The sequence below is a fragment of the Acomys russatus genome, chromosome 26 (genome assembly GCF_903995435.1).
Source record: "Acomys russatus chromosome 26, mAcoRus1.1, whole genome shotgun sequence".
Lineage (NCBI taxonomy): Eukaryota > Metazoa > Chordata > Mammalia > Rodentia > Muridae > Acomys > Acomys russatus.
This window is the reverse complement of record NC_067162.1, coordinates 46,340,931-46,367,726: the sequence shown is the minus strand read 5'-3', so window position 1 is coordinate 46,367,726 and position 26,796 is coordinate 46,340,931. Positions and strand designations below refer to the sequence as shown.

Sequence of the window (26,796 nt, the reverse complement as noted above, 5' to 3'; positions counted from 1 at the left end):
TGCCTCCCAAGTGCTGGGATCAAAAGTGGGCAGCACCACGATTGGCCCCCTCTCTTGTTTTGATGCCCTGGATTTTTAAAGGTATGTTTGTTTATTTATTCTATGTGTACATTGTCAGGGTTGTTGGACCATGTGTGAGTCAGTTCCCTCCTCTGCCGTCTGGATTCCTGGAGCCCAGGCTGGCCTTGAACTTGTGGTCTTCCTTCTTGTCTCTGCTTCCCCAGTAACTGGGATGACCAGCTTGAACAACCTGGTGTGTTTCTCGGTTTTTCTTTAGTGAGCGGCTGCTGCTGCTCTCTGATCTGAGCTTTTTCCTCCAGGCGCTGGCACAGCTTATCAGATCTCGTGGGCACGCAAGGAGGACATTAAAGACTTGGCCGAGTTCCTGAGCAGGAAGTGAGCAGATCGCCCCCAAGTGTTGGATGGCTACCAACCAGCCATGTTTCCCTAGGATCCCTGCTCTTTGTGGGGAGAGTTCATAGTCCTAGGCAGTACCCCAAGATCACACGCCCATGGTACACTGAAGAGCAAGGTTGGAGGTCTTGACCCAGAAGCAGTGGGACGCGTTCTTGGGGTTTGGAGGAGGATGGATGTAGATGGATTTGTGTGAAAAGCCGCTCTGCCTGGGGTGTTAGGGAGCCACTGGGGGTCCTGCTTACCCTGGGGACAGGCAGCAGTAGAGAATCTGGCAGGGCCAGCGAGCCTGATGGAGGCCGAAAGTGGAAGGTAGGGCAGAGCACTAGACAGATGCTGGACAGATGGGAGAGGTCCTGACGCTACAGGCTGAGGAGGGAGAGGAGTGACCAAGTCCATCTGGGCCTGGACTTGCCCTCAGGTGGACAGAGACACAGTGCCCTGTACCGAATGGCTGCTAGCCTCTATCCAGGTTGTAGGGACAGTCCTTTAACAGCAGCTGGTACACCAAAGCCTCCTGCTTGGCCACATATTTAGCTACACTTTCTTTCCAGCTCCAACTCCTCGGCATTGTTTGCGGGACAAGCTCAAAACAACTGGGGGGTCTTGGCCATGCCACATGCTGGCTAGGGGACACTCCCAACATGGGCCACAGCTCTGAGCACAGGTTCCTCTGTCTTCAGAACAGACATTCAATGACACAGTGTTGGGGCTGTCAGGAAACAAGAAGCCAGGTTAGGGAAATAAAAGGAATTCATCTGTGCCAGCAAGATGCCTCACCAGGTAAAGATGACTGCCACCAAGCCTGAGGACCCTAGGACTCACACGGTGGAAGGAGAGAGCTGGCTCCCATACGTGCACAAAATAAATTAAATGTAATTTAAATTTTTATTTTTAAATGAGTTTATTGATTTTTAAAACAATGATGAAACATCTTCCATGCCTTCCCATCCCCGTGGGCTCCATTTGGGAAAGGGCAGCAGAGGACAGACTCCCGCCAGAGTGGGGCTCCCTGGGGCTGACACAAACATCCAAGTGTCATGGCCAGAGCCACCAAATAGACATTGTCCCTATGTGAACCCTCCACACATGAAAGGGACACTGTTGGTGTTGGTGGTAGACCTCTGGGCAGGACCCAGGATTGTACACACTACAGGATGTCCTACCTCAGAGGAACATGTTGGGATCAAGTTGGGTCTGGGCTGCGGACATGGGCCCAAAGCATCTCCATCTGTGCCCAGCGATCACTCAGCCAGTCCTTATGCCCTTGGATCTGCCCTCTTCTGTCAACTCATGTGACAGCTCTGGTGCCTGCTCTACACATCCCAAACACAAGGTCAATACCACAGGGGCCAGGGACTTAGCCCTCACTCATCTTCCGCACCTTTTCCTGGTGCTATCGGGGGATCCATGTCAACTTTAACTCTCTGGCAGGTTTGCCCAGCTGTTTACCAGACCAAAGCAATGACCAGAGTGGCCGGTTCCCAGCCAAGACCATTGGTCCCCAGTCACCCACTCCTGAGTTGGGACAGGCAAGAGTTGAAATTTAACCACTAGGTTCAGAGGTTTTGATGAGTTCCTCAAAAAGACAGGGGTTCACCCCACTCCACAGTGGCCTTGACCAAAACAAGGGCAGACGGTGGGGGAACAGCCTACTGTGCTCAGAGCCACAATGCTGGGGAGAGGCCCCCACGGGCCCTTAGCCACCCTCAGGTACATGGGACCTCTCCGAGCCATAAGGTCACAGCACTGGCGCTCTCAGAACTCCTTTGCCAAGAAATGCAGCAACTGTGCCCGTAAGTAGATTCTCGGGCAGTCCCAGGGGTGATCTAAAGTTTGTGCAGTCTTAGGGTGGCTTTAATTGGCATCACGGTCCAGAGCTGGCTAGCTTCCATCTGATTTGTACTTGTCTCTGGCATCTGGTGACCCTGAGTAATGGGGTTCAGGGGTAACGGGGAGGGAGAGGTCCCGCAGATGGCTAGAAGATGTTCCAGGCCTCCAACTGAGCCTAAGACACTTCTGTGTAAAATATGTGCCCTGAATTAGGGCTCAAATTGCCTGGACCCCAGGCTTTGGACTTCAGCATTTGGAAGCGCCAGACCCTGCACCCTGTGTGTGGACAACAGCAGCTTTTGAAGAGATGAAAGCTTGACTAAATGCCCTGCCTTCTTAAGCTGTGGTTTCCTCATCCATAGGGCAGGCCAGGTAGATGCTGTCTGCGGCATCTGGTGAGAAGCCCGTGTGAAAAGCCTGATGCACACAGGCTCTGCCACTCATGCCAGGGTGCCCAGCACCACACAGCTCTGTCAGCAACCCCCAGGGCTGCCCAAGAAGCAGCCAGGCCTCCAGGCCTGCTCCGGTGAAGAGGAGCTCAGGCCTGGAAGGATAAAATCGCCTACCCCGACCCCCACACCACCCCCGGTGGTCCCAGCCCAGTGTCCAGAGACTCTGGAGGCGGGAGGTACTCCGAGTCGCAGGGAGTAGAAAGTCAAGCTGCCCTTCAGAGGTCAGCCACTGGGACCCACATGTTACTCTCCAACCCGGGAGGATCTGGGTTGAAAACTTTGTCACTTCCCTCTTCTTTCCTGTCCTTTTGTGGGTCTCCAGGCAAGCAGTAGCTTCTGAGAGCCTGTTGGACCTAGAGAAGCCGGCTCTGACCAGCCTCACTGTCAGGTCAACCATACTGGATGAGTACATGCACTCAGATCGCCATACAACCTGCACCAGGGCCATGGCTGTGAAGGATTCTTGAGCATAGTCTTCTAGCACTTTTCCTGACAGCATAATAAAGCATCCGTGAGAGCGCAGTCCTGAACCTGCAGTCCTGAACCTTCTTTCCCGAAGGGTGTGACCGCCATTATAACCACCTCCTCCATCAGCCTTAGGCTGATGACACTTAGGACCCATCAAGAGAGTCCTGGCCCCAATGTTCTGTAGCTGTGTGTTTCTCAGCAAGTGTCTCAACGTCTCTGAGCCTCAGGTTTTTCTCGGGAGACCTGAACTAGCATCCCTTTACCTCCCATAGGGCATTGACAACAGTTCCGCTTGGATCCAGCTTGGTGAGGCAGCGATTTATCGGGCTCACAGGATCACAGGTGCAGGGTTACTTACAGGAGTGTAGGAGAGAGATTCAAACAGCTGAGTCACTGAAAAGCCCCACCCAGTGTGGGTGACAACTTTCCCAAGGCTGCAAAGATGGAAACCCCCACCCCCTCTGGTGACCCTTTGTGTCCTCTTTGTAGTCTAGTACCTTCCAAGACGACATGTAGGTAGGGGAGGAAGGTGGGCACGGCTGGGATCTCAGGTGAGGGTCTGTCTCCTCACACTTGTCCTATGAGATAATGTCAATGGGCTCATGTTATGGGTCTCCCATGGGTGAGCACAGCTGCTCTAATTTCAAGATGGCGGCAGTCATGTCCTATCCGAAAGATGTTCCACAGCCGTCAAGGGAGGTTAATGAGAGTACCACTCGGAACTGTTAAAAGAACAAGGCCAGGTTCTGCTCTACCCAGACACATCCCGTGAGTGGGCAAGGAGCTCTTGCAGCACTGGCAGCCTGGACCCTGAGCAGCCAATGCCCAGAGATGAGACCAGCAGAGCCAGAGGCTCACAGCTCCAAGGCCTGAGGGGTGAGAGGTGGGGGGGGGGGGAGGTACTGCCCTGGGCTTTATACAAGTATCTTCAGCTCTGGCCTCTCAGGCTCATCATGGCTCTGAGCTTCAACCCTGGCACTTGGCAACCGCTGCAGTCCTTGGCTCTCAACAGCTGTGGGCAGCAGCCGACAGCACTTGCTAGTGTTACTGTTCCGGACTGTGCCTAGGGTCAGGGCTCTTCAGGCCATGACAGGAGCATGTCAGCTACAGCTGTTGTGCCTACGGTGTCTGAAATTTGGCCCTTATGGTTTGGCAGGTCCCTGGAACTCATCTGGTGACCAAAGCTGGGAGCTTAGCATCTTCCATCACCACACCGGCACCCTTGAGTGGTCCTGGAAGTGCTGCTTTGGGCACTCCTATCAATACTGCTGTGCCACCGCTCCCCCTTACCTGCTCAGCCCAAAGACAAGGTCACGTGAGAGAAACCCCCACACACCTCACCCACCCTAAGACAGGGTGTCTCCTTGTAGCCATGGCTGTCCTGGGACTTGCTCTGTAGACCAGGCTAGCCTTTGATAATAAAGAGATCCACCTGCCTCGAAAGTGCTGGGATTAAAGGAGTAGGCCACCATACCCTGCATGAGAAATGGGAAGCCTTTTTTCCCCCCTCAAGACAGGGTTTCTCTGTGTAGCCTTGGCTGTCCTGGACTCTTTGTAGACCAGGCTGGCCTCGAACTCACAGAGCTCCACTTGCCTCTGCCTCCCCGAGTGCTGCGATTACAGGAGGCTGCAAACTGAGAGGACAGAGCAGGGAGGTGTCCCCCAGATGACTACAAAAGGAAATTTAAGTAAATCAGCTATGTAGCCAGAGGTGGCCATGCCAAGGGTCTGGGCCAGTCATAGCAGGGCCCTGCACGCAAATGAAGGAGTGGACATGTATCATCACAGGCCTTCTGCTGGGCCACCAAGGTGACCCCACTCCGGCCTGGGTGGACAGAACTACAGGAACATCTGGAAGTTATTGGGGCTGGTTTTGTAATCTCCAGGGGTAGGAAGGCAGAGATAAACACATCCTTGGGGCTCAGTGCCCAGCAAATCTTATGTAAGGAGTGAGTCCCAGGCCAATGAGGGACCCTGTCTACAAAAAAAAAAAAAAAAAAAAAGTGGCACCTGAGAAATGACACCCAAGACTGTCCTGTGCCCTCCACAAACATCCAGGTGTGCGGACACCCTACACAAAGGTTTTATTCCCCCAGGAGAACCAATTATCAACCATTGTCAGACCCTTGTTGCTTGTTCCTGGAAGGGTTTGGTTTGGTTGAGACAGGATCTTACCACGTATGGTGAAATTTTCAGGCTGGCCTGAAACTCTCCGTAGACTCGGCTGCCCTTGAGTTCTGAGATCCACCTGTTTGCCTCCAGAGAGCTGGGGTTAAAAGCACTTGGGCATGAACCTTTTAATAGGTTTTCCACAACCACAAGTCGGTGGTTCTTCCTGGGTTTGGCTCATTCAAGTGGGACTGGGCCAGATCCCAGCTGGGGGTGGGCCACCTCTGTTCACTGCATTGCTCACACACTCCCAGCTCCCTCATCCCGCCCCACTCCCATCCCCACTGGGAAGTAGTTTTCTCATGGGGAACCCAACCATGTGAACATATTTAAAGCTCCTGCAGAGGCAAGCAGATCTCTGTGAGTTCGAGGCCAGCCTGGTCTACACACATACTCTGTTCCAAAGTATAAACCAGACATAATGGCGCATGCCTTTAATCCCAGCACTCGGGAGGCAGAGGCAGGTGAATCAATGTGAGTTCGAGGCCAGCCTGGTCTACAAAATGAGTCCAGGACAGACAAGGCTACACAGAGAAACCCTGTCTAAAAAAACAAAAACAAAAACAAAAAACCAAAAAACAAACAAACAAACAAAAACAAAACAAGTATAGATGAATAAATACAATTTAAAAATAAAAACCCTGTTTATATCATGTCCATTGATCTAAATGGAAGTAAGTTACCAGGGGCCACACCAAGTGACAGTGGGGTGGAGGTGGGGACTGCTCTTCCCAGGATGCTGGAGGGGAAGGAGCAAGTGTCTGCTGATTGGACAGCAAGCCCAAAGAATGCAAGGGGTCCTTTGGGTCTTTACCTTTGTCACTAGGTTAGTTCCAGGGCCAGAAGCTCTGGCTCTATTGTCAGCTCATGCCATCTGCACCTGGACCACAGTCACTCCTCTAGAGGTCTGCACAGCTTTGTTAAATCAGTAAAGAGAAACTGTTTTATTTACATTACTTCCCATCTGAAACCAAACCAATTTATGATGGTGATACGTGTTTTGAGAAAGGGTCTCACTTATGTAGACCAGGCTGGCCTTAAACTCATACACATCTACCTGCCTCTGCCTCTGCCTCTGCCCCCTGCCCTCTGCCCCCTGCCCCCTGCCCTCTGCCCCCTGCCCCCTGCCCTCTGCCCCCTGCCCCCTGCCCTCTGCCCCCTGCCCCCTGCCCTCTGCCCCCTGCCCTCTACCCTCTGGAATTAAAAGTGAGCTGCAGCTGGGCGTGGTGGCACATGCCTTTAATCCCAGCACTCAGGAGGCAGACGGATCTCTGTTAGAGGCCAGCCTGGTCTACAGAGTGAATCCAGGACAGCCAAGGCTGTTACACTGAGAAACCACAAGGCCAACTTTACGTAGCTTGGACTTTATCTTGCTATGTAAGGTGGTCATAGGAGGCCAACGTGAGTAACCATTTGAGACCCATTTTGTATCAACACTTTACAGGCACCAGTAAGCAGGCCCCGCCCCGAATCAGGTGGCAGGTGCTCTACTGGATACTGATGTTTCAATCTGTTCCACCAAACAGATCCTAAAATATCTGCTCTTCTCACACCTTGAGTTTCTGAGTCAGGGAGGCCTGAGGTGCCAGGCTGGAAGAGAGCATCTGGTAGCGGCTTTCAATGTTCCTGCATTTGGTTTAAGTGCAGCCTTCTGCAGTTGTGTTAACACCCATAGCCCAGTGGGAAGATCAAATGCATGGTTTGTGGCATGTAAACTCTTGAGTCCCTCTTACTCTGAATGTAGTCAGGGTCCCGGCTGGTCCTAAGGCCGCCCACCTCCCTCCTTCCCCGCCCCTGCCCCTTTAAAAAATTTTTTAATTATTCATGTTCTGCCTGCATGTGTGCCTGCCAGAAGAGGGCACCAGATCTCCTTATAGACGACTGTGAGCCACCATGTAGTTGCTGGGAATTGAACTCAGGACCTCTGGAAGAGCACCCACTGCTCTTAACCTCTGAGTGATCTCTCCAGCCCCCAAGACCCTCTTAATAAAGCATAGGTAATCTCATGACTTTTATGCCAGCACTCAGGAGGCAGAAGCAGGGGGATGTCTGTGAGCTTGAGGCCAGCCTGCTCTACATAAGGAGCTCCAGGACAGCCACAGCTACGTAGATAGATCTTGTCTCAAAAAATAAAATTCAAAATAAAAATAAAGGCAAAATAAATAAAACAGAGCACAGGCCGACAAAGAGCAGGATTTATGGTGTCACTTTACATTAGAGTCACAACCAGGAAAGGGACACACTGATGAGGCCCTGGGTGGCTGCAACATTCCAGGCTGGTTGTGGTAGCTCTCAAGTCTTAGTAGACATCCCACGAAGGGGCACTCGTGGGCAGAAGCAGGAGCAGTCTGCGGAGCTCCCTGGGACTGGCTTAGGAGGCAGACTTAACCATCATCCCATGGTGTGTGTGTGTGTGTGTGTGTGTGTGTGTGTGTGTGTGTGTGTTCCTTTCACTGAACCGGCTAAAGAGCTTTCTCCTTTTCTCCTCCCTATAGCCACACTCTAGACCACTGGTTCTCAATATGTGGTTCACATCCCCTTTGGCGGGGGGGGGGGGTGTCAAACAAACCCTCTGACAGAGGTTGCATATCAGATATCCTGAACGTCAGATCTCCACATTCTGAGGCACATCAGTAGCAAAAAGACAACTATGAAGTAGCAACGAAAATAACTTTATGCTCAGGGGTCACCACAGCATGAAGAGCTGTACTAAAGGGTCTCCATATTAGGAAGGCTGAGGACCACGGCTCTAGACAGTGACCACACGGAAGTCAAAATCTCATAGGCACACACTAGATGAATGAGCCAAGAGTCTGCATGTGGTACACAGGAGTTAAGTGACTAATGGTCAGAAGGTTTCTGGGCTCGCTGCTGGGTCTGTTTCTTACAGCTGGGTCCTCAGGGTCCTTGTGGCTTCATGCCTGCCTTACCGATGCCTCAGTCTTGTTTCTTCTATGTCCCCAGGGCACCCGCTCTCAACTGGCCCAGTCTCCTCCATGGGAAACACACGGCAGTCTCCTGTGAACATCCAGTCAAGAAACAGCGTCTATGACCCCCAGCTGGCACCGCTCAGGGTCTCCTATGAGGCTACATCCTGCAGGTACCTCCGGAACGTCGGTTATTTCTTCCAGGTGGACTTTGACGATTCCTGTGAGGAGTCAGGTGAGCCTGGGCTGGGGGTTTAGGGGCTGGTATCAAGAAGGTCACCCTTGGCTGGGTGGTGGTGGTACATGCCTTTAATCCCAGCATTCAGGAGGCAGAGGCAGGTGGATCGCTGTGAGTTCGAGGCCAACCTGGTCTATAAAGCAAGTTCAGGATAGCCAAGGATATACAAAAAAAGCCTGTCTGGGGCGGGGGCAGGGGTGTGAAGACGGTCACCCTTGAGCCTGAAATGTTCCCATAGGTTGGAGCACTTGAATTCCTGGTCCCTCACTGGTGGGTCTGTTTACTGAGGTGTAGAACAGTTAAGAGATGGATCATTTCTGGAGGAAACGGGTGACTTGGGCAAGTCTTGGGCCATATTTTATCCCCAGATCCTCCGCCCTCCCCGTGTGTGTGTGTGTGTGTGTGTGTGTGTGTGTGTGTGTGTGTGTGTGCAGGCCAGAGGGCAACCTCAGGCATCATCCTCAGGAGGCTCCTCCCACCTTGGTTTTTGAGACACAGGATCTCTCACTGACCTGAGACTCAACCAGCAGGCTAGGCTGGCTGGCCCATTCCGCAGGTCCCCACCTCACTAGCACTGGGATTACGTGCACAAACACCTATGCATTACTTTGTGTGTGTGTCCTGGGGGATTAGGTCCTCATGCTGGTGGGGCTGAGGCATCTCCCCAGCCCCTGGCTTCTTTCTCCAGTTTCTGCTCTGCCATCGTTCCCTGAACAATGGACTGTGCCCTCTGAAAACTGTGAGCCAAAGAAAAACCCGGAGAAATCTTAAATCGTGAGGTACAGGGGCAAGAGGCTGGGTCTCAGGAATCCACAAGTCACTAACACAGCTGCCATCCTTCTCTTCTGTGACATCACAGACTCAGCAAAGAAGATCTGAGCAGGGCTGGGAGGTGGTGCTCACTGGAACGGGGAGAAAGCATTTGACCGGCAGTCAGGTAGAGTCTTGAAGCCTTGTAAGGATGAAACCAGGAACAGGGTGGGACCCCTTCCCAGCCCAGGACTGAGGAAAAAACAGGCCAGTGAAGGCTGGTGAGGGTTAGCAGCTGGCCTTCTGAGGCTGGGGAGAGGCACAAGAGCCACACCCGGCTGGCTTACTGCTGCTTTCCTTGGAGTGGGCTTTGCACACTGCCACTCCATGTTCCAGGCAGTGGAGTCTCTGGTGGTGGGGTTGGGGAATAATTCTCAGTCACTCTGAGGCCTGGTGCTTGCTGGTTGCACCTACTGCCCCCCCTACTGTTCCCTTCCCTCTCAGTCTCATATCTCTGATCTCATTCCACTCACACCCTGACCCCCACAACCCCTCTCTTAAGACAAAGGTCTCAGGCAGGGTGGTGGTGGCACACACCTTTACTCCCAGCACTTGGGAGGCGGAGGCAGGTGGATCACTGTGAGTTCGAGGCCAGCCTGGCCTACAAAGTGAGTCCTCCTACCTCCCCCTCCCCCATTCTGGGCCTTCACTCCCAGGCTCTTTCCCTATGAGCTGCCTGTGATGGTCGTCCAGACAGACTTCTTTTGGTTGCTCACTGTCTTAAGCCAAGAAAAGGGAATTTAGTTGGCTCCAATGCAAAACCGCCCAGGCACAGCAGGGTCCAGGGTGACAGATGACTCCCTGGGTAGATTTCCTCGAGGTAACAAAATGAGGTTTGGCGGCACCTCCCAAAAGAACAAATGGGAGAAGAGGTTCTGTCAACAGTCCTGGCCGCTGTTCAGTGTCCCACTGCTGGTGGCCAAGCAGGAGTGAGCCAAGCTCCGTGACTCCCGCCAGTGTGTGGCCAACCTAAGGTTGATCCTGACCTGAAGGAAGATGCAAGAGAGGAGCAAGTGGCCTCCTACAGGACCTCAGGGCACGGGGCGCGGCTCCAGAAGTGAGAGCGGAGACAGAAAGCCAGCCGCTAGGAATCCTCCCTCTCTTAACCCCAGCTGACCTCGGCTCATCCATAATTTGATCACTCCAAGGCCCACGGCCTTCTAGCTTGACCTCAGCCTGACCCCCACCTCTGGCATCACCGCTGGATCAAAGGGGTGCTCCTCATCCTGCACAGATAGAAAGAATCCTGCGAGCGTCTCCCATCACATAAAACAGCAGCATAGCCTTGGCTCAAGGCCACCCAGACCAATCTGCCTTCGCTGTATCCAGCCTGCGGCTTCCCTCTCCTGGCTCAAGTTCCCACTTTCCACAGTCTCTGTCTCCCTCACTCACCTCCATCGGAAATGAGGAACAGAGGGTGGAAAACACCAGGGAGGGAGAGGAGGGGAGGAGGGGGAGGGAGGGGGGAGGAGGAGGGGGAGGAGGGGCTGACACCACAAAAAAGTTTCCAGTCTGAATGAGAAAATGACTCTTCCATTTAAAAGGAAAAAAGAAAAAAAGAAAAACTGGAGGAAAAGGAGGACAGAACAGAACAGAGGAATGCCCCGAGAAGACACTTAAGTGAGAGGGAGGCCCAAGATGTGGAAATAATTTTGTGATAAATGTGATTATTTGGGTCTCAGTTTTGCCAAGTGGGTGCTAGCAACTGTAGTCACATGCCAGCAGGGGTCACCGAACAGTTGCCCAGGGAGTCATAGAAGGCAGAGAGACTCTTCCAGGAGGTAAGGGATATGGTCTCTTGTGTTGTCATTGCCGGGGGTGGGGGGAGGGATTGAAGGGGGTAGAGGTGGTAGTGGAAGAGAGTAGAGGGGGGTGAAAGGGTGAATTACGGAATGCAAATGCCTGCCAACGGGTGAAAACCACTGGTCAAAAAGCCTTGCCAAGGGAGATAGCAGAGAGGTACTGGAGAAAAAAGGATGGCAACAGAGGGCAGAGACGGGAGGAGGAGCCCTAAGGCTCAGCACTGCTGGGCCACTCATGAACCAGCTCACGTGGAGGCTTCATACTTGCAGGCAGCTCATCTTCTTTCTTGGGGACAGCGATGAGGTGCCGGGCAGCATGAGATGGCGTTTAGAGCAGCAAGCTGGGGCCTTGGGCAGCAGAGAGCAAAGTATGTAATCCCACCCTGTTTTGATTGGGGGGGGGGGGTGAGATCAGCTGACCCTGTGATCTTTCTTCTTTTTTGTTACTGATGTTGCACACTGGCTCCACGGAGTTGGAAGGAGGGGTTGAAAACGAGGGCACCTGGAACCCCGCCAAAGGAGTTCAGTGCAGGGCCTCTTCACCTACTGTGCTTGCAGCCAAGTGCTGGCTGAGAGCACTGGGAGATGCCATCTACTAGAAGCAGGAAGAAGCCGGAAGAAGCAGGAAGGAGACGCTAACCCAGAGCTCGAGGGGACTTTCTGACTGTTGAGGACATGGTCACAAAGACCGAGCCAGTCAGTACAAGCAGCAGTGTAGTAACGCCGCCCACAGAGCCATGGACACTGAAGCCACTCTGTAACAGTCCTGGCAGGAGAAAAGATAATGAAAATGAATGCTTCTGCTCTCAGACTGGGGGAACAAAGAACTCAAAGAATTACATTTTCCCCCCCAGCTACATGGAAGGAAGGGAAAAGGTGGATACTGGTGTCAGCCAGAGGCTGACCTTGCCTCCCTGGGATGGTTCTGACAATTCATGTGGGGCACCTTGTAGAGAGATGAACTGACACAGGAAAGGGTGGCTGCTGGGAGGGACCACACGTTGACTAGGTCTGCTTGGTAACGCATACCCTTTACCTTGTACTTAACCCAAACCTCCTGCTGGGGCCCCAGAGATGGACTTGAGCGAGGTTGTTGGCCACACTGAATACATCTCCTTTCTTGGCTCTTCACGGTTACCTGTTTCTTTAAGTGGGATATTAAAGATAAGAGGCTGAGCCAATGCCCAGGATTTCCTGTGAAAATCCCAGTAACATTTCCACAGTCCACCATGGCCTCTGACCCTCTATGTGTCAAGTGATAGTTGTCACCAAAGCCAAGAGACCCCAGAGCAGCTTGATTGTTGAAAGCCCAAGTCCAAGGGTGCTGCTGTTGGCCAACACAGAACTTGCTCCCAGTGAGCTTGCTCCCAGTGTACATGCCTCCTTCCTTGTATCTTTGGTCTCTGCGATGTCTCCCAACAGTCCCAACCCACGAGGTAGCCCTCCAAGATCCTAGCTAGGTGAGGTGCCTGCTGTGCGTATCTCCATTAGAGAGAAAGCTCTACGGATCCCTGAACCTGACCAGTGGATTCAGATTGGTGAGTTCAAGATGCTACAGGTAACTGAGGAGGTAGAGAAGTGCTTGGAAGGGTCCCTTCTAGTGGAGGCTAGCTCTTTCCTGCCTGCCTGGCTGCCCTCCATGTTCTTTCTTTCTTTCTTCCTTGGCCTATGACTGGTACTCACTATGAAACCCAGGCTAGCCTCAAACTCAAGATATCTTCCTGTCTCAATCTCCTGAGAACTGGCATGGCAAGTGTCCCCGTGCCTGGCTCCTAATTTTTTTTTTTTCCCCTGAAGGCATGCCTGCCGATGTCTTTGCAGAAAACTCTTACATTGGAAGAAACCAGGTGCTGTGTTAGTCTCAAAGATGGGAGGGGAAAGACCGTTGACCCAAATCATCATGGCCAAATCAATTAACGCATGCACTTAATTAAAACAAGCTTTTTATTCCCGCACACACCAGCTGCCTCTTCCTAGAGGCAGGGTTGAGAGGTTGGCATTGAATGTGAGAAAGACAAGGCTTTTTATAGCTCGGGGCAGGGTGTTTCCAAATGGGGGAAATATTCGGGGTTATGGAAGGAGAACATAACAGGTGGTCAAAACCAGGTAGTAATAACTGGTTGTCATAACTAGCTGGTCATGACAAGGAGATCATATTTGAAACAAAGGTAGAGCAAGATGGTTACACACAACTTTTCAAAACAAAGATGTGACCGCCATTCCTGGAGTAGGCAGTACAGAACTATTTATAGTTGACATAGGCCAATCATTGAGAAACAGATCTAATCATAAACAGGAATGAAGCTAGTTTGTCTTTACTATAAGATGGCTTTTAAGCTGGCTGGTGGTGGCACACGCCTTTAATCTCAGCACTTGGGAGGCAGAGGCGGGCGGATCTCTGTGAGTTCGAGGCCAGCCTGGTCTACAAAGGGAGTCCAGGAGAGCCAAAGCTACACAGAGAAACCTTGTCTTGGAAAACTGCCCACCCAAGCCTCCCCCCCCCAAAAAAAAGATGGCTTTTAAGCTTAAGATGGAGGCAGGCTGGTTCTTCAGCGGTCACCTTGACCCTAACCTCCATAGCCACAGTAACTATTAGTGGCTGTGGTTTGCTGATCCTTTTGGGGCACCAAGAACCTTGCATTTGCTCTGTGTCTCAGTGAAACAGCAGTCATTATCTTTCTCCAAGTGTCCCCTGTGAGATACAGAGAAAAAACTTGGGCAAAACTGCACTTTGTGGAAGCCAGGCCTGATACCAGTGTGGACTAATGTTCAAGTCTGTTCTGTGGGGCTTGTGGTGCCAAGAGCTGCTAGCCAATGGTGGCTTGTTTTCACCTAGTGAGGATTGGGGACAGAGACGCCCTTTGGCCTTGAACTTCATGAGTTGGCAACTGCTTAAATTCTGGGGTGTTTATGGTGCCCGCCCAACAAGTTTCCCAGACTGCTCTTGTGCTAATTTTAAGCCCTAAGCAGCTACTGTTCTCGCCAAAGGTCTGCTCTGTCCTGAGAAAGCCTTGAATTACAAATCGGTGGCTCTTAGCAGGGACTGTTGTGACAGAGGAGGCCAGCCATGGCAGTGCGCTCTTGGTCTTGAAGGGCACTTTGCTATTTTACTCAGAGAGTGACTCTAATTGATGTAATAACCCTGTTTTATTTTCATTATCTCATGCATACCTACTCGCAGAGAACACAGAGTGATGGACAGTCAGGGCTAGGTGCATAAACCTTGCTGATTGCAGTAGGTCGGGGGGTGGGGGTGGGGTGGACACCCCCTCCCCCAGGCTGGCAAGCAAAAGGCTCTCTTTCCCAAGACTCCATTTTGCCTCATTTTAAAAATCATTGTATTATCAGTACAAAAAGTCAGTTATCCATTACTTTATCTGATTCTGTAGCCTCTATCTCAAGTTCCTTACCTCCAAGCAAAGTAACAGCACTTGGCTTTGAGCTCTTTGATCAAAGTCAATGGCTTTAGGTGTTCAACAGGAACTGGGGTCAACAGGTCACCTGTAACAGGTGCCTGAACACCTCAGTTTCTGTGTGCTGCTTGTTTGTTTTGGTTTTTTAGTTTTTTCACTTTTCGAGACAGGGTTTCTCTGTGTAGCCTTGGCTGTCTTGGACTCACTCTGTAGACCAGGTTGGCCTCGAACTCACAGCGATCCACCTGCCTCTGCCTCCCGAGTGCTGGGATTAAAGGCGTGTGCCACCACGCCCAGCTGGTTTTGGTTTTTTGAGACAGGGTTTCTCTATGTTAGTCTTGGCTATCCTGGAGTTGCTTTGTAGACCAGGCTGGCCTCCAACTCACATTGCTCTGCCTGCCTCTGCTGGGATTAAAGGCGTGCGCCACCACCGTCATGCTGCTTAGTTTTATGTCAACTTGACATAAAACAGAGTCCTTTTAGAAGGGAGCACTTCAGTTGAGAAAATGCCTTCCCTCACCATGTTGGTTTGGTACCAGATAGGTCTTGATTGATGATGTGGGAGGGCCCAGCCCATAGTGGGTGTGGCTACACCCTGGGCTGGTGGTTGAGCAAACCTTGGGGAGCAAGTAGGTAAGCAGCACCCCTCCATGGCCTCTGCATCAGCTCCTGCCACCAGGTTCCTGCCCTGCTTGAGTTCCTGCCCTGACTTCCTTCTGTGATGGACTGTGATGTGGATTAAAATAAGCCCTTTCCTTCCTAAGTTGTTTATGATCAGGGCATTTATCACAGCAATAGAGACCCTAAGTAAGAGACTCTGTGTCCTCACTTCAAAGCTGGGCTTCTAACACCTGTTCTATAAGGTCATCCCTTGAGGTATGGCCAGTTTTCTACACAGTGTCCAGCATATAGCTTGTCAATCAGTCACCTCATGGTGTACACTGAGCATTCACCATTGACAGCTATGTGAGCTGGAGACCAGAAAACAAAATGTGGGGACATGGAGATTGGGCCAGGGCCATTTGCTCTCAGCTGTTTTACTTCGAACACACGTGTGAACAGCTGTTGTTCTGTTCCCTTGGAAGGCTTCGTACATGCTGGACAGCACGTCGCCCATGGGGCTCTGTGCTAACTGGGACTCTATGGAATAGGGAAACCAAGGCTGGAAGGAATAAAGTTCTAGGCAGGTCAGGACCATATAAGTAGAATCACTCCAGCTAGAGCCCCTGTGCCCATGAACCAAGCCAGGTGCCTGCAACCCAGAAATGACAGAAAAGAGCACCGCAAAGGAAGCCTTCCCAGGCCTTGAACAAGTACACTTGCACCTCTGCCGTCTTGGAAATGCTGTCACAGTGAGAATTTTCCGTCCCAGTTTGAAGAAGCTCAGTACTGTTCCTCTGTCTGTGTGCAGTCTTAGATGAGGAAACTGCACTGCGATCACAGATGATCACAGAGCCCTGGGCTCAAAGGGCCCAAGCCCCGAGTCCCTGAGTCCCTGAGATCCCCGAATTCCTGGCCCCCCACCCCCCCACTTTACTCCCCCAGTGTCTCTCCTGCCCAGTGCAAGTCACATGCTTGGTTGACTCCCTTTGCTGGGAGACACTAGGCCTCCATCTGTCTTTCCACAGCCTCCTGGGCAGGCCGGCAAGTACTCTCCCCTCAAACACCCTTGCTTTGATTTTTTTTTTTCATCTTCTTTTTGGTATTTGTTTGTTTGTTTCAGACAGAGTCTCATTGTGTAGCCCTGGCTGGCCTGGGCAGATGGTCCTGGGCTGTATAAGAAAGCTGGCTATGCATGAGCCTGAGAGAAAGCTCAGGAGCAGTATTACTGCCTGGTTTCTGCTTGAATTCCTGTCCTGAGTCCCTTGAGTGATGGAATTTGACCTAGAAGTTTAGCTGCATAAACCCTTTCCTTCCCTAAGTTGCTTTTGGTCAAAGTGTTTCATCATAGAAACAGAAAGCAAGCTAGGACACTCAGAGTTGATGCATGAGGCTGGTGGGGGGGGGGGCGGGGTCCCAGCAGGTCTGTTATATGTAGGGATGCATCTTGGACCAGCTCTGCCCTGAGCTCAGGCTTGCCTGGCCAGCCCGGGAGCGCCTGGAGCTGTTTCCCAGTGAAGGCTGAAGTGTCCAGCAGGCTTTGATGGAAACATGTCAGCAACAGGTAGAAATGCGGTTAGCCACCTGGAGCTTGTTTAAATGGGCTCCCAGCCCTACCCGGGACTGTTGACCTCTATTCATCCCCGAAGACCAGGTGTAATGCATATATCCGTAATCCCAGAACTCAGGAGGTGCAGGCAAGGGGCTCAGACGTTCAAAGTCATCCTCAGCTACAGATGGAGTTCCATGACAGCCTGAGCTACATGAGACCCTGTCTCAGAAGAAAAGAAACTCTCGGAACCCTAACTCTAACCCTAACCCTTGTATGACTAGCACACATCTCAGACACTTGTGTGTCCTTCTTTGTGTAGTGTCACATGCAGGGACTCGCAGTCCTTATCGCCCCCTAGTGGCCATGCGTGGACTTGCCTTCATCTATCCTAGTGATTACTGTGAACCTGCTGTGGCAGGTGCCTCTCTAGGACAGAGGTGGCCAAACACAGGCCAGGCCCACCTTCCACAGACCTCCCTGTATTGGCAGCACAGCAATTCCTTGGAGGATGAAATTGTTGGCGCACATGCGCACACACGTAGGCAGTGCTGGGCTCCAGGTGTAAGTGTTCCTTCTCTTGTTTCCAGGGATCAGTGGTGGGCCGCTGAGAAACCACTATAGGCTGAAACAATTTCACTTCCATTGGGGAGCAGCGGATGAGAGGGGCTCGGAGCACATGGTGGACGGCCACGCGTACCCTGCTGAGGTTCGTTAATGCCTCAAAATAGGACACATTTGGGTGCTTTGTATGCCAGGCCTACAGCAGGGTGACCGGCCTTCACTCCCCACTTCCCCCCTCCACCACACCCCCACACCCCCACACCCCCACACCAAGTGTCCAGACCTGAAGGATTTCCAGGGACCTGGGGCCTCCATGAGCCAACTGGAACCATAAGAGTGGAATAAGACCAACTTCATCCTTGCTTCCTTGTCCTAGGCTAGGGTGTGTATGTGTGGGTGTGGGGGGGCTATTGTGCTCTGTTGTCAGAAGAGATAAAGGTTCTGAGAAGTCCTGCTAGTCACTGGGACTCAGCACTCAACTGTGGGCTCACTGCATTTAAGGACTAGTGCCCTCATGTTTATCCTCAATAACCACCCCCCCCCCGACAATAGGATCTCCTCCCTTTGCTCTGCTCCTTTCCTCCCCCAACCCCTGTTTCCCCCTTCTCTTCTTTCTCTCCCTGCCCCCCTCTCTCCTGTCTCCCCTGCCCCCCCCCCCATTTCCTGCTCCTCCTCCTCTGAAGAGCTGGGGATAAAACTCCCTCGGCCAGCCACACCACCCGTCAAACAAAGCTCATCTTCTCCCATATCTCAAAGTGGGGGGGTCACCACAGAAAATTAAGCAAAACCACTGAGGCACTAGCTCTGCGCTTGTGACAGGCAATAGGCAGTGCCTACAGACGCCCCAACATTATATCGTGAACATTTTCCAACGGAAAGAAAAATGGAGAGAGCCACGACGTGGCCATAAACCACGGCGTTTCTATCTCAGCTCTGGAATTGCCGGTTTACCATGTTTACCTTGTCACTCCTCCATCTGCCCCCTCCTCTGTAGGTGCTGCCTCCACTGTCCCTTCCCATCTCTGTCCCCTCCTCCTCCAGTCCTTCTGCCTTCCACCCCCAACCCGAACCCAACATTTTGACTGCTCATCTAAGCCGCAGATGAAGCCCACCAGTTGTTCATTCTGAACTGGCAGGTATGGCCACTAGAGGACGCACAGCGCTGCTCCTCATCCAGTGGCAACCACTCCTTCCTCACAGTTCTCCGCTAGCTGGGTCTAGACTTGTCCACTGAGGGAGGCCCCTATGGTTAGACCATAGCTAATCAAGATGCAAGCTCTTGGGCCCTTCCCTGGTTCATGCCAAGATGCTCCCGCGAGACCACGTGACGGGGAGGAGGGAAGAGGAGAAAGGAGGGAGGAGGGAAGGCAGGCCAGGTACAGAGGAAGGCCCGGAGTCTACAGACTAAGACTGCCAGCCAAGAGGCCTGATGGAAATGTTGGGTCCGTCTCTGAGACCCGCAGCTGCATTCCGAGAAGTCTCAGGGACACAGGATGAGTCTATGCTGCTGCTCCCAGATGCCATGACCAGGAGCATCCAAGCTTCCTGGAAGTGAGGACCCAGCAGGGCTCTGGGTGGCAACAAGCAGAGCTTGCTGACTATGATGCCAAGGGCTTGCAGTCCCTGGTCCCTGAGAACTCCTGGTTTGTCCCTGTTGAGAATGCCTCTACCTCAGCCCTTGTACTTAGGGGAAGCATGTGCCTCCTGCCATATGCAAAGCGGTTCGGGAAACCCCTCCTGATAAATCTGTCACACTTGCGTGGCACCCACATGCATCCTTCCGGTACCTTCAGTCTCATCTCTAGGTCACTGGCACACTGGGAGTGTCACATGAATACCTGTTGCAATTTAATTCATTTCTTTCTTTCTTTTTGGAGGAGGGGGTTTGGTTTGGTTTTTTGAGACAGGGTCTCTCTGTATTAGCCCTGGCTGTCCTGGATTCACTCACTTTGTAGACCAGGCTGGCCTCAAACTCACAGTGATCCGCCTGCCTCTGCCTCCCAAGTGCTGGGATTAAAGGCGTGCGCCACCATGGCCAGCTTGTTTCATTTCAAGAAAAACACAGATAGCATTTTTTTTTCTCCAAATAGTTTGTCTGTTGTTGGTTCAACAGATACAAAGTCCAGGAGTAGGCAAGAAGGGACAACTGGACAACTTTCCCTAGGGCAAGCCGCCCACAGTCTTATTGCCACATTTCCCAGCCAGGGCCACGGCACCCAGATGGCACAGCTACCTCTGTGCTCCCTCAGTCAAGACTCTTCTCCATCCATTCCCATCACCTTGTGAACACATGACCCTGTGAGGTCCATAATCCCATGTGCAGGAAGTGGAAAAGTTACGGAATAAAGACCGGGCAGAGCTCAGCCAAGGTCAGGTGGAGATGCGACACTGGGACTGACCTCACTGAGAAACTGTTCCGTGCTCACAGTCCTGTGACTTATCTGGTGACCCTTGTTCCAAGTGACTTGTAGGTCCAAATGATCCAACTACTCCTGTCTTGTCAGCTCAAAACGCTTGTGATGGCTACTGGTCACTGTCAAGTTGACAGACAGGGGCTCATTTTGCTGTGCTCACTGATGTGGGAAGACCTCTGTCTTCATTACTTTGCTGTTGCTGTGTGTGACAAAGCACCATGACTAAGCTGGGCGTGGTGGCACATGCCTTTAATCCCAGAGGCAGAGGCAGGTGGATCTCTGTGAGTTCAAGGCCAGCCTGGTCTACAAAGGGAGTCCAGGACAGCCAAGGCTACACTGAGAAACCTTGTCTTGGAAAAAAAAAAGGCAGGGGGTGGAGTGGCTGGAGAGATGGCTCAGAAGTTGAGAACACTGACTGCTCTTCTGAAGGTCCTGAGCTCAATTCCCAGCAACCACATGGAGGCTTACAACCATCTATAATGAGGTCTGGTGCCCTCTTCTGGTGTGCAGGCATACATGCATGCAGAACACTAAATAAAATAAATCTTAAAAAAAAAAACCAAACCCACCATGAGTGAGGGGCAGTGCTGGTGAACACCTTTAGTCACAGTGCTTAGAAGATAGAGGCAGGCGGATCTCTGAGTTCGAGACCTGCCTGGTCTATAGAGCATATTCTAGGACAGTCACACAGAGAAACCCTGTCTCAAAAACATAAACAACAACAACAACAAAAAACAAAAACAAAAACAAACCCGTCACGACCAAAGCAATTTATGGAAGGAGGGGCTTATTTAGGCAATGGTTACTCAGGATCTGTGTCCACCATGGTCGCAAGTGGCAGGCATAGCCACAAGAACAAAGCTGAGAGCCCCACAGGTTTAAACACAAGCAGAAAGCAGTGAAGAGGAAATTGGAGGGGTCTTTAAACTCTCAAGGCCACTTCCAATGACACGCTTCCTCCAGCAAGGTCATCCTCTTAAATCTCCCCAAAGAGCACCATGCCCTGGTGACCAAAGTGTTCAAACCCATGAACCCATGGTGCACTTTCTCATTCAAGCCACCACAAGCCTCGTGGATGGTGGATGGAAACACGCCCTGGGGGTGGTCCTGTGGTCCTGCACTATGTAAGAGAAGGGGGGATAGGAGGCACTGTGCCTTCATCGCTCTCCTCTTCTCACCAGGGACATGATGTGACCTTGACTTCCCTCCATGGGAAGGGTAACCTTGACTCAGGGATTATCGAAGTCAACCCTTTTTCCCTGTCGCTTGCTTGTCTTTGTTAGGGTGTTGTATCATAGCAAGAGGAAGAGAAACTACAGCAGCAGTCTTCTCCCTGGTGTCCTTTGGGGACACGAAGCTCTTGCCACCATGTTTGAGGAGCTCCAAGGACTTCCAGCCACTAGCACCTTGCGTACTGACACGACACTGACACATAACCCATGGGTGTGCCCGACAGCAGAGAGTGGCGGAGTCTGTTATGATATATTAATGTTCTCTTTCTATTCTGTTTCAGCTCCATTTGGTCCATTGGAATTCCACAAAATATGGAAATTACAAGGAAGCCACTGTAGGGGAGAATGGGCTGGCCGTGATCGCGGTGTTTCTGAAGGTAATACCTGCTGGGCATGAGTCTCCCTCTGTGAGTGTCTGGGTTTGGTCACCGAGAGTGGCCTTTTGCACAGTGTCCCCCATGGAAGCAAGGTACGTTTTCACTGTCTGCCGCCTCTCAGGCTAACACTGGTGTGTCTGTGCTGTTCAGCTCGGGGTTCAGCACGAGGCCCTGCAGAGGCTGGTGGACGTCTTGCCGGAAGTAAAACACAAGGTAAGAAGCATAAGATCAGCAGATCTGGCACCCCAGTTGCCAGAGCAATGAGTCACTTGGGGGGGGGTGGAAATTCAAAGAATTTGGCAGAGGGTGTAAGGCTCTGGTGCTAGAAAGAGAAGTTAAGGGCCTGTCCCAAGGCTCTTGTCACAAGCTGAATTTGGAAGCTTTCCATCTTAGCGCTGAGAGTGGTGGCATAAGCCTATAATTCCAGCACTTGAGGAGGCTGAGACAGGAGGATCACCAAAAGTTTAAAAGCAGTTTGGACCACATAATGTGTTCCAGGCTAGCCTGCTTTACAGATCGAGACTCTTCAAAGGCAAACAAGAAAGAGGGCTCTGGTGTAGCTCAGCTGGTGGAGAGCTTGCTGAGCATGCACGATGCCCTGGGTTCAACCCCAGCACTGGCATAGACTGGGTGTGGTGGGAGACAGCTGCAGTCTTGGGGCGTGGCAGCAGGAGGATCACAAGTTCAAGGTCATCCTCGGGATACTCAAAATCCTGTCTCAGCAGATGCTCTGCATCTTTAAAAAAACAAACAAACAAAAACAAAAACAAAACAACAACAAAAAGGGCTGGAGAAATGGCTTAGAGGTTAAGGGCACCAACTACTTTTCCAGAGGACCTGAGTTCAATTCCCAGCAACCACATGGTGGCTCCCAGCCATCTATAATGTGATCTGATGCCCTCTTCTGGCCTGCAGGGGTATGTGCAGGCAGAACACTGTATACATACTAATAAATAAAATCTTGAAAAAACAAAACAAAACAAAACCAAAAAAACAGGGTTTCTCTGTACAGCCTTGGCTGTCCTGGACTCACTTTGTAGACCAGGCTGGTCTCAAACTCACAGTGATCCGCCTGCCTCTGCCTCCCAAGTGCTGGGATTAAAGGCGTGCGCCACCACGCCTGGCTTGATGCTTTACATGTCATTGCCTGTTTCCCCTTCAGTGAGACAAGGGTGCTGGACCCCTTGGCAACCCCAAGTACAGCTGCCCAGGCAATCCCCCCAGCAGCCTGAGGGAGAGTTTGAATCCATCTTTGTTCTTGCTTTGATCAGCCGTGATGCCCAGTAGTGATCTCTTAAGACAAACCCAAGTGTCTGCCTGCTACGTGTGAGAACACGGGGTTGCACACCACCAGTACCCCTGAGAAAGAGCCTAACTGAGACCAAGAACAGAGAATTCCCGGGGGAGAGGGAGGTAGTCCAGATGCTACGCAGGCGGGTGGCAGGGACCCTGTTCACCCTGAAGGTGGCTGGGCACTCTTTGTATACCTTGGGTGTGTTAGCCTGTCTCAAGAAAATGACAAAGTAATGGTGTCACTTTTCTTTTAAGAACAACCCAGAAGGACTTTGATGGGAAAATGGAAATTCCAAAGAGATCGGTTTATTTATTCAATATCACATCAAAGAATTCTGAGGCAAAGGAAGCAAGGTGGCCGTTAGACACGGGGACATGGCGGCAGAGGAGGCTTCCGTGTGTCCTAACAATGCTGAGATCTGCCCTGCAGGAAAGTGTGGTCACCCCTTCCTCAAAGCTCACAAGAGTGTTTGATGTACTCCTCGCCTCGTCTTGATGTTGAGGTCCAGATGCCCCTTGGGATGGAGACAGACCCCTAACCCCCACTGTCCTGTCCCCTGATCAGGAACACCTCAAGGCCAAGGTACTGGGCGCCCAGCTCCTGGCCCTCTTCCTTGCTGGTTCACAGCCAGAACAAAGCTAGAATGCAGGGCGGGATGTTTTCCCAGCTGGCCTCTGCCTCCCACAGGGGTGGGAGAGAAAAGGCTTGGCTGGGGGGTGCTGTTTACTCAAGGGTCTGTTTTACTTCCTTGGAAAGTTCTGGAGCTGCTTTCCCTCCACTGGCTACAGGGGAGACGTGCCGTCTGGGACTCAGTTCTGGCCCTAGTCATACTAGTCCCCTGAAAATAACCTACTGACTCTAGGAGATAAAAGAACTTTAAGACATGAAAGGCCCAGCCACAGACGACTCCAGAGGCTGAGGAGTGGGAGCCGCTGAAGGACCCCTGGTCTAGTGGCTCCCAGTCTGTGAGCTTAGGACTTCTAGGGATTTTTTAAGTGTGTGGTGGAGGTCCTCAGTCAAGATGTCTTTGGTCCAAAGCCCTTGATCTGACAGGAAACTGTGTGGCTTTGATCAAGTGACTCTACTTCCATGTTTGAGAAATTTGGGTATTAACAGCTCAGACAGACGTTCGTGAATAAATGAACGAACTGCATGAGTGAGCAGATGACAGTGACATCCCACGGGAGCTCAGAGAGGCCTTAGGGAACCCAGGAAGCATGCAAACCATGAACTGTGAGCTCAGGGCCTGAGGCAGAGGCCGGGCTGTCTCCAGCTGTCTTGGGAGGAGAGCAGAGAGATTGAGCAATGTGAGCGATATTCCTGCTGGAGCAGCTGTGGGGCCCTTGTCCCACCTGCTCCCTGTGGAGAGAACATTAGGGTTGAGGAAAGGGTCTTGCAGCATGTACAGCTCTTATGTCAGGCAGCTTGAGAAAGACAGGCAGCTGTTTTGTTTTAATTTTAATTTTAATTTTTTTTTTTTTTGAGACAGGGTTTCTCTGTGTAGCCTTGGCTGTCCTGGACTCACTTTGTAGACCAGGCTGGCCTCGAACTCATAGAGATCCACCTGCTTCTGCCTCCCTCAGTGCTAGGATTTCAGGCATGCACTACCACGCCTGGCTATTTTTATTTATTTATTTACTTTTGGTTGTTTTGACACAGGGTTTCTCTGTAGACTAGTCTGTCCTCGAACTCAAAGATCCACCTACCTCTGCCTCCCAAATGTTGGGCTTAAAGGCATACACTACTACCACCTGTTTTAAAACTGTAAGATTTGGGGGCTGGAGAGATGGCTCAGAGGTTAAGAGCACTGGCTGTTGTTCTAAAGGTCCTGAGTTCAATTCCCAGTAACCACATGGTAGCTCACAGCCATCTATAATGAGACCTGGTGGAAGAATACTGTATCCAGAATAAATATTTAAAAACTGTAAGATTTGCCACTGTTGAAAACACATGGTGGGTCCTTAAAAAAAAAAAAATGTACATCTGATCCAGCAATCCTATGTGTGTGTATGCACCCCAAGAACTGAAAATGGCCCTGAGAAAACAGCACCTCCCCCATCCCATTCTGGAAGTACTATTTAAAATAACCTGAAGGGAGAAGAAGGCCAAGTGTCCAACCTGGGTGGATACAAATGAAACACAGACTAACCACATGGCGGATGCTTCTCAGTCTGCCATAATACAGGACACACAGGGCATCCTCGCTCACATCAGTAAATTCAGCACTCAGGAGGTGGAGGCAGGAGGATCAGGAGGTCAAAATTATCCTTGTCTTGTATAGAAATTTTGAGGACACCCTGGGCTACATAAGACCGTGTCTCAGCCAGGTGTTGTGTCACACGCCTGTAATCCCAGCACTCGAGAGGCAGAGGCAGGTGGATCTCTGTAAGTTAGAGGCCAGCCTGGTCTATGAAGCGAGTCCAGGACACCTAGGGTTGTACAGAGAAACCCTGTCTCAAAAAAACAAAAATTAAAAAATAATAAATAAATAAGATTTATTTTTATTTTATTTTATTTTATTTATTTATTTTTTTTTTTACTTCCACACATGACAAGGGTGGCCACATAGCAATTGTTTGGAATGCTTGTTTGGCCATGAGGGCTGTGGGAAGATCTAGAGGCACTTGCCTCCTTCAACTGGACCCATGATGGGGCTGTGGTTCTTGCTCTCAGGATACACAGGTGGCCATGGGACCCTTTGACCCTTCTTGTCTGCTGCCCGCCTGCCGGGATTACTGGACCTACCCTGGCTCCCTCACTACCCCGCCACTGGCTGAGTCTGTCACCTGGATCATCAAGAAGACCCCTATTGAGGTGGCCCCTAGCCAGGTGAGCACTGTAGCTGAGTCACATGTGTGTTTGCGCATGCACGTACGCGTGTGCGTGTGTATGTATGTGTGTGTTGTGGAGGTCTAAAACCTCTGATGTCATTCCTTTTTTTTGGTTTTTTTGAGACAGGGTTTCTCTGTGTTAGCCTTGGCTGTCCTGGACTCCCTTTGTAGACCAGGCTGCCCTCGAACTCACAGAGATCCGCTTGCCTCTGCCTCCCGAGTGCTGAGATGAAAGGCGTGTGCCCCCACCACCACCCGGCACTGGTATCATTCTTTGGGTGCCATTCAGCTTGTGTTTTGCGACAGGGTGTCTCATTGGCCTGAAACTCACCTGTTAGGCTAGGCTGGCTAACTGGTGAGCCCCAGGGTCCCCTGATCGTGCATCCTATCCAAGAGTCAAGCTCTACCCTGACCGAGCCACACCGCCCCAGCCCCACTGGCGTATTTTTGATGCTCCCAAATTGCTAGAAAGATTTTCCACTCGCACGAGAGTCACTGAGGTTCACATTTGAGGTATTGTGAGGCAAGCATACATCACATATGACATTCTTCGAGGTCCAGATGTGATTATTGTCCTGAGGCCACTTGGACCGGAATTCTTGCCTATGTCATCACAGGAGTCCAGTGGGGGGCAGGGGTGGAGTGGAGGTGGTGTAAATGTACGCATTACACATTAGCAGAAACATTTATCTTATGGCGCATGCTCAGAGGACACCTTCCCAAGTGGCTCACTCAATACTGGCCAAGTTGGTGCTGGCTATCGGCTGGGCCTCAGTACCCTCCTGTGGCCTTTCTTTGGGGTCCCCTCATGTCTAAGGGGTCTCCAACCCCAACAGAGTGACAGCTACAATGCCTCTAATGAGCCCTCAGGAGGCACTGACCCGTTATACCACGTCACACATGGTCACACACGGAGGGGACTGTACAAGGCACAGGGGACGCCTGGCACCCAGGTCCCTCTGTGCCGCCATCAACTCACTCAGGCCGCTCTCTATTGCAGCTGTCAGTGTTCCGAACGCTCCTGTTCTCTCGGTGCGGTGAGGAAGAGGAGGCGATGGTGAACAACTATCGCCCACTGCAGCCTCTCATGGACCGGGTTGTCCGTCAGTCATTCCCGTCAGTCATTCCCGGCCTCCAGGGTGGAAGTGGGCTCCTAAACACAGGACGGGGTCTGTAAGGATAGGCAGAGCAGACGGAGAAGGGAGCTCACAGTTCTCAGGGGTGCCATGTGACATGACACCTGAATTAAAAAGATGAGGTCATCGCTCCAGTCAACCTGCTTTCGTCGTTGTCACCGTTGTCATCGTCGTTGTTGTTGCAAATAAGAGAGATACTTTCGAGAAGCTGAAGCAGAGCTGGAGGGACAGCTCTGCCCACAAAGCGCTTGCCTCGCGCCATAAGACCCCGAG

At 51.6% G+C, this 26,796-nt stretch overlaps 1 protein-coding gene across 1 annotated transcript; it reads left to right on the top strand.

The window, feature by feature from the left end:
- Positions 1–1,967: 1,967 nt before the first annotated feature.
- On the top strand, positions 1,968–26,564 carry Ca5a (carbonic anhydrase 5A). Its single transcript, XM_051168869.1, has 7 exons — positions 1,968–2,210; positions 8,301–8,498; positions 17,266–17,384; positions 21,167–21,262; positions 21,413–21,475; positions 25,230–25,427; positions 26,388–26,564. Exons 1-7 carry the CDS (start codon positions 2,087–2,089, stop codon positions 26,562–26,564), a joined length of 975 nt encoding a protein of 324 aa, XP_051024826.1. The 5' UTR covers positions 1,968–2,086.
- Positions 26,565–26,796: the final 232 nt, after the last annotated feature.

Excerpts from the sequence above, each read along its gene's own strand:
- Ca5a (XM_051168869.1), top strand. The coding sequence starts at position 2,087 with ATGCTGGGGAGAGGCCCCCACGGGCCCTTAGCCACCCTCAGGTACATG. Across the intron at positions 17,385-21,166 it reads GCCACGCGTACCCTGCTGAG|CTCCATTTGGTCCATTGGAA; the intron begins GTTCGTTAATGC and ends ATTCTGTTTCAG. Across the intron at positions 25,428-26,387 it reads ATGTGTGTTTGCGCATGCAC|CTGTCAGTGTTCCGAACGCT; the intron begins GTACGCGTGTGC and ends TCTCTATTGCAG.